Here is a 12,157-nt window from a genome sequence, read left to right as displayed (position 1 = left end):
AGAAGGGGACGACAGAGGATGAGATGGCTGGATGGCATCACCGACTTGATGGACGTGAGTTTGAGTGAACTCTGGGAGTTGGTGATGGACAGGGAGGCCTGGCGTGCTGTGATTCATGGGATCGCAAAGAATCAGACATGACTGAGTGTCTGAACTGAACTGAACTCCTTGGAAGGGAAGTTATGACCAACCTAGCCAGTATATTAAAAAGCAGAGACATTACTTTGCCAACAAAGGTCTGTCTAGACTAGGCTATGGTTTTTCCCGTGGTCATGTATGGATGTGAGAGTTGGACTGTGAAGAAAGCTGATCGCCGAAGAGTTGATGCTTTTGAACTGTGGTGCTGGAGAAGACTCTTGAGAGTCCCTTGGACTGCAAGGAGATCCACCCAGTCAATCCTAAAGGAAATCAGTCCTGAATATTCATTTGAAGGACTGATGCTGAAGCTGAAACTCCAATACTTTGGCCACCTGATGAGTCACTGACTCATTTAGAAGACCCTGATGCTGGGAACTATTCAAGGCAGAAGGGTAGGAGAAGGGGATGACAGAGCTGAATGGCATCACCGACTGTATGCACATGAGTTTGAGTAAGCTCTGGGAGTTGGTGATGGACAGGGAAGTCTGGCGTGCTATAGTCCATGGGTCGCAAAGAGTTGGACACAACTGAGTTACTGAACTGACTGAGACCTCAGCTGTAAGAAACACTTAAGGAAGTCTTGTTAGGTGTAATCATAGGACACTAGACAGTAACTCAATTTGTTGTGGAAAAATAAAGATTTCACTAAAAGTAAATTCATAGGCAATTTTTAAAAATAGCATTGGATTAAAGGTGGTTTGCTACTACAGTTTTTGTAGTTATTTTGGTGTTAATTCAACTTGGAGTTCTATAACTGTAGGAAGTTAAATGTAATCCCAATGGTAACCATAAACAAAATAGCTATCAGTTCAGTTCAGTTGCTCAGTCGTGTCTGACTCTTTGACAGAAAAATATGGAAAGATATACCATGCTCATGGGTTAGAAGAATTAATACTGTTAAAATGATGATATTCATTTTAGTAGACTAACTAATATGAAGCACAAGCTGCCAGGAGAAATATCAATAACCTCAGATATGCAGATGACACCACCCTTATGGCAGAAATTGAAGAACTAAAGAGCCTCTTGATGAAAGTGAAAGAGGGGAGTGAAAAAGTTGGCATAAAGCTCAACATTCAGAAAACAAAGATCATGGCATCTGGTCCCATCACTTCATGGCGAATAGATGGGGAACAATGGAAACAGTGGCAGACTTTATTTTTGGGGGCTCCAAAATCACTGCAGATGGTGACTGCAGCTATGAAATTAAAAGACACTTGCTCCTTGGAAGAAAAGTTATAAACAATCTAGACAGCATATTAAAAAGCAGAGATATTACTTTGCAAACAAAGATCTGTCTAGTCAAAGCTATGGTTTCTCCAGTGAGAATTGGACTGTAAAAAAAGCTGAGTGCCAAAGAATTGATACTTTTAAACTGTGGGGTTGGAGAAGACTCTTGAGAGTCCCTTGGACAGCAAGGAGATCCAAACAGTCCATCCTAAAGGAAATCAGTCCTGAATATTCATTGGAAGGACTGATGCTGAAGCTGAAACTCCAATACTTTGGCCACCTGTTGCAAAGAATTGACTGATTTGAAAAGACCCTGATGCTGGGAAAGATTGAAGGCAGGAGGAGAAGGGCACGACAGAGGATTAGATGGTTGGATGGCATCACCAACTCAATGGACATGAGTTTTAGTAACCTCTGGGAGTTGGTGATGGACAGGGAGGCCTGGCGTGCTGTGGTCCACGGGGTCGAAAGGAGTCGGACATGAAAGAGTGACTGAACTGAACTAATATAAAACGATTATATTCATTTAAAGACCCTTCAATAGTCTAACTGGATTAAGAACATATATATATATATATTTATACACACACACACAATGGACTGCAAGTCAGCCATAAAAACTGGGAAATCTTGTCATTAGTGACAACATGGATTGGCCTATAGAATATTATGCTAAGTGAAACAAGTCAGACAGAAAAATAGAATATTGGATTATATCGTTTATATTTGCAATTTAAATACAAAGCAAATGTGGAAACAAAAAGAACAGAAACAGACTCCAGTTCAGTTCAGTTCCATTCAGTTGCTCAGTTGTGTCCAACTCTTTGCAACCCCCTGGACTGCAGCACGCCAGCCCTCCCCCCATGAACAATATGAAAAGATCCAGTTACAAAAAACAAAAAAGTGTTGGCCCTGGGAAGGGGTGGAGGGAGAAATTAATTAAATGAGTGATATTAAGAGGTACAAATTTCTAGTTACAAAAGAATGTTACAAGGATATAATGGGGAAAATAGTCAATAAAGTGTAATAACCTTGTATGGTGATAAATTGTATCTAGACTTATCATGCTATTCACTTTGAAATATATAGAAATATCAAATCCCTATCTGATGCATCTGGACTAATTTAATTTGTAGGTAAAGTTCATTTCAGTTCAGTCGCTCAGTCGTGTCCGACTCTCCGCCACCCCATGAATCACAGCACGCCAGGCCTCCCTGTCCATCACCAACTCCCGGAGTTCACTCAAACTCATGTCCACAGAGTCGGTGATGCCATCCAGCCATCTCATTCTCTGTCGTCCCCTTCTCCTCCCGCCCCCAACCTTTCCCAGCATCAGAGTCTTTTCCAGTGAGTCAACTCGCCGCATGAGGTGGCCAAAGTATTGGAGTTTCAGCTTTAGCATCAGTCCTTCCAATGAACACCCAGGATTGATCTCCTTTAGAATGGACTGGTTGGATCTCCTTGCAGTCCAAGGGACTCTCAAGAGTCTTCTCCAACACCACAGTTCAAAAGCATCAATTCTTCGGCGATCAGCTTTCTTCACAGTCCAACTCTCACATCCATACATGACCATGGGAAAAACCATAGCCTTGACTAGACGGACCTTGGTTGGCAAAGTAATGTCTCTGCTTTTTAATATACTATCAAGGTTGGTCATAACTTTCCTTCCAAGGAGTAAGCATCATTTAATTTCATGGCTGCAATCAGCATCCGCAGTGATTTTGGAGCCCCAAAAAATAAAGTCTGACACTGTTTCCACTGTTTTTCCATCTATGTCCCATGAAGTGATGGGACCAGATGCCATGATCTTTGTTTTCTGAATGTTGAGCTTTAAGCCAACCTTTTCACTCTCCTCTTTCACTTTCATCAAGAGGCTTTTGAGCTCCTCTTCTCTTTCTGCCATAACGGTAGTGTCATCTGCATATCTGAGGTTATTGATATTTCTCCCAGCAATCTTGATTCCAGCTTGTGCTTCTTCCAGCTCAGCGTTCCTCATGTTGTACTCTGCATATAAGTTAAATAAGCAAGGTGATAATATACAGCCTTGACGTACTCCTTTTCCTATTTGGAACCAGTCGGTTGTTCCATGTACAGTTCTGACTGTTGCTTCCTGACCTGCATACAGGTTTCTCAAGAGGCAGGTCAGGTGGTCTGGTATTCCCACCTCTTTCAGAATTTTCCACAGTTTATGGTGATCCCCACAGTCAAAGGCTTTGGCATAGTCAATGAAGCAGAAATAGATGTTTTTCTGCAACTCTCTTGCTTTCTCCATGATCCAGCGGATGTTGGCAATTTGATCTCTGGTGCCTCTGTCTTTTCTAAAACCTGCTTGAACATCTGGGAGTTCACAGTTCACATATTGCTGAAGCCTGGCTTGGAGAATTGTGAGCATGACTTTACTAGTGTGTGAGATGAGTGCAATTGTGAGGTAGTTTGAGCATTCTTTGGCATTCCCTTTCTTTGGGATTGGAATGAAGACTGACCTTTTCCAGTCCTGTGGCCACTGCTGAGTTTTCCAAATTTGCTGGCATATTGAGTGCAGCACTTTCACAGCATCATCTTTCAAGATTTGAAATAGCTCAGCTGGAATTCCATCACCTCCATTAGCTTTGTTTGTAGTAATGCTTCCTGAGGCCCACTTGATTTCCCATTCCAGGATGTCTGACTCTAGGTGAGTGATTACACCATCATGGTTATCTGGGTTGTGAAGATCTTTTTTGTACAGTTCTTCTGTGTATTCTTGCCACCTCTTCTTAATATCTTTTTCCTCTGTTAGGCCCATACCATTTCTGTCCTTTATTGAGCCCATCTTTGCATGAAATGTTCCCTTGGAATCTCTAATTTTCTTGAAGAGATCTCTTGTTTTTCCTATTCTGTTGTTTTCCTCTATTTCTTTGCATTGATCACTGAGGAAGGCTTTCTTATCTCTCCTTGCTATTCTTTGAAACTCTGCATTCAGATGCTTATATCTTTTCTTTTCTCCTTTGCTTTTCGCTTCTCTTCTTTTCACAGCTATTTGTAAGGCCTCCCCAGACAGCCATTTTGCTTTTTTGCATTTCTTTTCCATGGGGATGGTCTTGGTCCCTGTCTCCTGTACAATGTCATGAACCTCCATCCAGAGTTCATCAGGCACTCTATCTATCAGATCTAGTCCCTTAAATCTATTTCTCACTTCCACTGTATAATCATAAGGGATTTGATTTAGGTCATATCTGAATGGTCTAGTGGTTTTCCCTACTTTCTTCAATTTAAGTCTGAATTTGGCAATAAGGAGTTCATGATCTGAGCCACAATCAGCTCCTGGTCTTGTTTTTGCTAACTGTATACAGCTTCTCCATCTTTGGTTGCAAAGAATATAATCAATCTGATTTCGGTGTTGACCATCTGGTGATGTCCATGTGTAGAGTCTTCTCTTGTGTTCTTGGAAGAGGTGTTTGCTATGACCAGTGAATTCTCTTGACAAAACTCTATTAGCCTTTGCCCTGCTTCATTCCGTGCTCCAAGGCCAAATTTGCCTGTTACTCCAGGTATTTCTTGACATCCTACTTTTGCATTCCAGTCCCCTATAATGAAAAGGACATCTTTTTTGGGTGTTAGTTCTAAAAGGTCTTGTAGGTCTTCATAGAACCGTTCAACTTCAGCTTCTTCAGCGTTACTGGTTGGGGCATAGGCCTGGATTACTGTAATATCGAATGGTTTGCCTCAGAAACGAACAGAAATCATTCTGTTGTTTTTAAGATTGCATCCAAGTACTGCATTTTGGACTCTTTTGTTGACCATGATGGCTACTCCATTTCTTCTAAGGGATTCCTGCCCACAGTAGTAGATATAATGGTCATCTGAGTTAAATTCACCCATTCCAGTCCATTTTAATTCACTGATTCCTAGAATGTCAACGTTCACTCTTGCCATCTCCTGTTTGACCACTTCCAATTTGCCTTGATTCATGGACCTAACATTCCAGGTTCCTATGCAATATTGCTCTTTACACCACCGGACCTTGCTTCTATCACCGGTCACATCCACAGCTGGGTATTGGTTTTGCTTTTGCTCCATCCCTTTATTCCTTCTAGAGTTACTTCTCCACTGAGCTCCAGTAGCATACTGGGCACCTACCGACCTGGGGAATTCCTCATTCAGTATCCTATCATTTTGCCCTTTGATACTGTTCATGGGGTTCTCAAGGCAAGTATATTGAAGTGGTTTGCCATTCCCTTCTCCAGTGGACCACATAACTAAAAGTAAGAAGACAGCTCTAAAATAATCAACCTAATATTACAACTTAAGGAACTAGTGAACAAAGATAAACACACAAAACTAGTAGAAAGAAGTAAACAATAAAGATTAGAGCAGAAGAGAAATTAGTAGAGAATACCAAATGAATCCAAAAGTTGGTTTTCCAAAAGAGGAAGAAAACTGATATACCCTTAGCTAGATGGACTAAGACAAAAAGGAAGATCCAAATTACCTAAATCAGAAAGGAAAATGGTGATATTTCCCTTAGTTCTACAGAATTAAAAAATATTATGAGACTTCTATGAATAATTTTATGCAACAAATGGATAGCCTAGATATAAAAGACAAATTCATGAAACACAAACTCTACCAAGACTTCATTAAAAAATACAAAATCTGAATTGATTATGACTAGTGAAGAGATTGAATCAGTAATCAAAATTTTCCCAATAACAAAAAAAGTCCTGGATCTGATGTCTTCACTGTTTAATTCTGCCAAACATTTAAAAGAGAAGTAATACCAATTCTTCTAACAGTTTTACAAAAACTGAAGAGGAAGGTACTCTTCTGAATTTATTCTATGATACCAGTGTAATAATGACACCAAAGCTAGAATAAGACATTACAAGTAACCAAGCTACAGAACAGTATTCCTTATAAATACTGATGTAAAAATACTCAATGTAATACAGTTCATCAGCATATGGAAAGGATTAAAAACCATGACCAAGCAGAAATTATTCCTGGAATGCTAGGATGGTTCAACATGAAGATCAATCAATGCAATACATCACATCAGCAGAAGGAAGGGGCAAAACCCACGTGATCATCTCAAGTGATGAAGAAGCAGCATTTGACAAAACTCTACATTTTCATGATAAAAATTATTCAACGATCTAGGAACAGAGGGAACCCACTTCAGGGTAACAAATACCACACATGAGAAACACACAGCAGCATATCACACTCAGTGGTGACAAACTGAAGACTTTCCTCTGAGATGAACAAAGGCAAAGATGCTTAATATTAAGGAAACCTGTTGCTTTCCAGTGTATTACATTTGAATTCTAAAATCATATTTTAAAATGAATGCCCAGTATCTCCAATATGTAGCATTAAAGGAGCCCTGTAGGGGGAAAAAAAGCGATTTTTAAATGCTCAGTACCCCTTTTTGAGATGTTTCATTCCTTTGTAGCAGCGTCAAAAATAAGGTTCTCCCATTAAGAGATTATGATCAACATTATCATCCAGGCTAAGCAGATCAATTTAGGTCCTTAAAACTACAGATTATCTCAAAATAAGAGTATGTTTGGTTGACAGTTCTACTTCCTATTTCCATAAACCCCATTTCAACTCTAAGAATTGGCAATTTTAAACAACTGTCAAGAATAAAGTTACCATGATTACTACATTTTTAATTTATACAATAGGTTTTTTATTACATATAGTAAGTTATATGGGTTTCTCAGGTGATGCAAGTGTTAAAGAATGCCCTGTCAATGCAGGAGACACAAAAGATGCGGGTTCGATCCCTGCATTGGGAAGATCCCCTGGAGTACGAAGTGGCAACCCACCCAGGTATTCTTGCCTGGAAAACTCCATGGACAGAGCAGCCTGGCAGAACCCTGGCAGCCCATGTGGTTTCAAAGAGTTGGACATGACTGACTGACTGACCACACACATGGTAAGTTATACAGTTTTGCTTTACTTCAATTTAAACTTCTTTCTAATTACATATTTTTCAGGTCTTCATAAATAGTGCAATAATTGTTTGGCTACAAGTACAACTTGTCACATAGAAAACAAAATGAAATCTAGTTTATAGAAATGTTTAAAAAGAGAAGCAGAACAAAAATGGAATTAGTAATACTGAACCTTATTTTCTGTAACAAGCATCTTACTTACCCCAGATTACAATCAAAGTGAGCCTGTGAGCCAAACAGAACACTTCCGTTCACGAAGTTAACTTGGCCATTCACAGGATCGCCTAGATTAGGACATGATTTTTCTAAAAGAAAATATTCAAATATGTTGGTTTGTACTAATTTCAAAAATAGATTTAAATCAAATTGAAAAGTCTACATTGCTTGTTTGAATTCATGGGAATATTATTATTCACTTAACTGTTATTTTGTTTCCATATTATATGGCCAAACAAGATTCATATTTACCCAGGTAAACAATTACCAAGAAAAAGATTCCCTGGGGACTTTTCAAAGCCTGAACAAATACACAGATATCTAAAAACCTATTTTCACACAATAAAATCATCACTGAAGTGGTGGAAGAGGCACACTAAGATGTGTGTAAATATCCAGCGCTATATAACATTTTTGTTTATTTACCTACACAGGCTTCCTGGAGAGATGACCATGTATCATTATCTTGACAAACAGCAGATCTGGGGAGCGCAGGAACCTTGGGCTTGAAACCTAGACGACACTCATACTGTACACATTCCCCAGGATAGTAATTGTGTTTAAGCTCACCCTGGAGCTTCATAGTTTTAAATCTTGGTGGATCATCACAAGCCTCTAGGAACAGAGAGAATAAGAACATGCAAGTGAAGTACTTTAACTCTTTCATCAGCCAGGGACTGCGGCCTGGCCTCAGGTAGGTACTACAGAATATATAGAAAGATTCAATGACTGTCTCATGCTTTCCCAGGTGGCTAAGTGGTAAAGAATTGCCTGAGGATGCAGGAGACGCGGGAGATCTGGGTCCGATCCCTCAGTTAGGAAGATCTCCTGGAAGAGGAAATGGCAATCCACTCCAGTATACTTGCCTGAAGAAATCCCATGGACAGAGGAGCCTGGCAGGCTATAGTCCACGGGCTCGAAAAGAATTGGACACAATTGAGCACACATACACGCCCATGCTTTTACCCGTGTGGCAGTAATAGCAAAGGATGTGCCTTGCTTACTTTAAATAACCATCTATGAGTTTTTTTGGTTTGTTGAGGAATAAGGTGAACTTTCATTCAATACAATTGAAAAGATAGCATCTATATTTTGGGTTTTAAAATGCATTTATAGGTATGTGTCCTTCCCTCTTCTTTCTAAAGTCATCATTTCAAAACTCACCTCTCCCTAAGAAGTCTTGTAAGGAATATAGCACTCTGATCAGATTACTCGTCCAGAGTTGAGGCTCAGTTTCCTCTCGGAAGCAATGTCCTAGAGGACAGAGATCATATGCCTTCCTTCTGTACTACACTTTGTACACACTGGGTAAGAGGTAATATCAGATAAACATTGTGAATTTCATAGGTCAAAATAAACATGGACTAAAGTATTTAAAAATATAACTTCTTTCCAATCCCAAAGAAAGGCAATGCCAAAGAATGCTCAAACTACCGCACAATTGCACTCATCTCACACACTAGTAAAGTCATGCTCAAAATTCTCCAAGCCAGGTTTCAGCAGTATGTAAACCATGAACTCCCAGATGTTCAAGCAGGTTTTAGAAAAGGCAGAGGCACCAGAGATCAAATTGCCAACATCCGCTGGATCATGGAGAAAGCAAGAGAGTTTCAGAAAAACATCTATTTCTGCTTCATTGACTATGCCAAAGCCTTTGACTGTATCGATCACAATAAACTGTGGAACATTCTGAAAGATATGGGAATCCCAGACCACCTGACCTGCCTCTTGAGAAACCTGTATGCAGGTCAGGAAGCAACAGTTAGAACTGGACATGGAACAACAGACTGGTTCCAAATAGGAAAAGGTGTACGTCAAGGTTGTATATTGTCACCTTGCTTATTTAACTTATACGCAGAGTACATCATGAGAAATGCTGGGCTGGAAGAAGCACAAGCTGGAATCAAGATTGCTGGGAGAAATATCAATAACCTCAGATATGCAGATGACACTACCCTTATGGCAGAAAGTGAAGAGGAACTCAAAAGCCTCTTGATGAAAGTGAAAGAGGAGAGTGAAAAGGTTGGCTTGAAGCTCAACATTCAGAAAACAAAGATCATGGCATCTGGTCCCATCACTTTATGGGATATAGATGGAAAAACAGTGGAAACAGTGTCAGACTTTGTTTTTTGGGGCTCCAAAATCACTGCAGATGCTGATTGCAGCCATGAAATTAAAAGACGCTTGCTCCTTGGAAGGAAAGTTATGACCAACCTTGATAGTATATTAAAAAGCAGAGACATTACTTTGCCAACCAAGGTCCGTCTAGTCAAGGCAATGGTTTTTCCCGTGGTCATGTATGGATGTGAGAGTTGGACTGTGAAGAAGGCTGATCGCCGAAGAATCGATGCTTTTGAACTGTGGTGTTGGAGAAGACTCTTGAGAGTCCCTTATACTGCAAGGAGATCCAACCAGTCCATTCTAAAGGAGATCAATCCTGGATGTTCACTGGAGGGACTGATGCTAAAGCTGAAGCTGCAATACTTTGGCCACCTCATGCAACGAGTTGACTCACTGGAAAAGACTCTGATGCTGGGAAAGGTTGGGGGCGGGAGGAGAAGGGGACGACGGAGAATGAGATGGCTGGATGGCATCACCGACTCTGTGGACATGAGTTTGAGTGTACTCCGGAAGTTGGTGATGGACAGGGAGGCCTGGCGTGCTGTGGTTCATGGGGTCGCGGAGAGTCAGACATGACTGAGCGACTGAACTGAACTGAACTGATGTGTTTTGTATTAGTGAATTGTTGTTCAGTCACTCACGTCCAACTCTTTGCGACCCCATGGACTGAAGCACGCTAGGCTTCCCTGTCCTCCACCATATCCCAGAGCTTGCTCAAACTGATGTCCATTGAGCTGGTGATGCCATCCAACCATCTCACCCTCTGTCTTCCCCTTCACTTCCTGCCTTCAATCTTTCCCAGCATCATTTATAATGAGTCACTCTTCGCATCAGGTGGCCAAAATATTGGAGCTTCAGCATCAGTCCTTCCAATGAATATTCAGGACTGATTTCCTTTAGGATTGACTGGTTTGATCTCCTTGCAGTCCTAGGGACTCTCAAGAGTCTTCTCCAACACATTTCAAAAGCATCAATTCTTTGGCGCTCAGCTTTCTTTATAGTCCAACTCTCACATTCGTACATGACTACTGGAAAAAGCATAACTTTGACTATATGGACCTTTGTCAGCAAAGTAATGTCTCTGCTTTTTAATACACTGTCTAGGTTAGTGAATTGAATGTTTTATAAGTAAATGGATACCCTTTAAATATCAAATTTTATTACTTTGAATAACCTTACATAAAAAATTGGTTTCTTGGCTGTTACTGTAAACATAATTTAATCTTCATTTGCTGATTAATGGATTGTACATGCCCTTAAAGGCTTCCTGCAGTCACTGTTTGGGCTGTTTATACAACGTATCCTGACAGTCAACTATATTGCTATGATTTTAGAATTTTTTACCTCTGGCCTTTTTCTGTGGGGGGTTCTTCCCTAGAACAGTGTCATTCCTGCTTCAAGAAGTCCTCTTCCTTTCAATTATCTGTGCTCTTGGAAATCTTATGAATCTGCTAGAAATGATGTAAAATATTATGATATTTAAAGTTCTAAAGCTCTAAAAGAATGCACAGGCCTTTCCTACAAGGTTAAGGACCTAAAGGAGAAGGGAGATAGATATATTTTGATCCCTGAGGAACTTTTACTGTAATTACTTCTTGGATCTAGGTCTCAGATTGACAGACTAGTCAAGAGAGAACTCTGAACAAGTGAAATATTATTCTCCTTTTTCATCATCTTCTAAATTCCAGATTGCTCACTTGATATTCTGTCTGACATTTCATTTACACCATGTGCTGAAATCCACCTATTGGCAAAATGTTTTCAACATTTCCAGTATTTTGATCTGAATATATGAATGCACCTCCATCAACTGCCCCAAACAAAAGCAAAAAACAAAACAAAAAAAAGGATGCAGTTATTAAAAACACTGTTTAATGATCAGTATAGAGTTGGATTTTACTAATAACGTTATATTTACTCAATTTGAGCTATACGTTCTCATTTTACGATAGGGGAAAAATGGACTAGAAATGCTATACAATTCCATTCTAGACAGAAATGTATAACATCATTCAGAGCTTCCTGGAACCAAGAAAGAAATCAAGTTAATAGCATGCCCATAATTAAATTATAAAAGTATTGTTAGTTTTATGTATTTGATTTGCTTCATGTATCTGAATAATTTCTTCTCTTATTCATACTACTGGATTCTTTATTCCTGTGATGATTTTCAAAGTAAACATATCTCGACTAAGATTTTTTTCCAGATGGTTTACAGTACAATTGTTATTGGCCTGCAATGCTATACTTTTACAAGAAGCATTGTATAGTATGCCATTATAGAATATGATAGATTTCACTCAGAAAATCCCCAATGTTTCAATTTTCCAGATGAGTTTAAAGAAGATGAAACAGTCTCTATACGTATCAAGAGAACTGTTCACCTTCTGTACACTTGCAAAAGTTGGGCAAGCACTCTCTACCTGCTTACAAAATTTAAAAATAACTCTCACACTCAAGCACAAACCCAGATCTGTGCCCAGATGGTAACGTCAGGATAATTATGGTCTCTG

General features: G+C 39.7%; 1 protein-coding gene across 1 annotated transcript in view; it reads right to left on the bottom strand.

Moving 5' to 3' along the window:
* Positions 1 to 12,157, bottom strand: part of LOC129551813 (membrane cofactor protein-like) — a 39,820-nt gene that overhangs the window by 25,400 nt on the left and 2,263 nt on the right. The window contains exons 2-3 of the mRNA XM_088845020.1: positions 7,950 to 8,138; positions 7,510 to 7,612 (exon numbers count right to left, since the gene is read on the bottom strand). Of these exons, the coding sequence (XP_088701146.1) occupies positions 7,510 to 7,612; positions 7,950 to 8,138 (292 nt within the window). The remainder of the gene's footprint in view (positions 1 to 7,509; positions 7,613 to 7,949; positions 8,139 to 12,157) is intronic.

The sequence above is a fragment of the Moschus berezovskii genome, chromosome 17 (genome assembly GCF_049115385.1).
Source record: "Moschus berezovskii isolate FMDL1 chromosome 17, NW_MosBer_1.0, whole genome shotgun sequence".
Taxonomy (NCBI): domain Eukaryota; kingdom Metazoa; phylum Chordata; class Mammalia; order Artiodactyla; family Moschidae; genus Moschus; species Moschus berezovskii.
The sequence above is the reverse complement of the archived record's forward strand: the minus strand, read 5'-3'. Positions and strand labels throughout refer to the sequence as shown.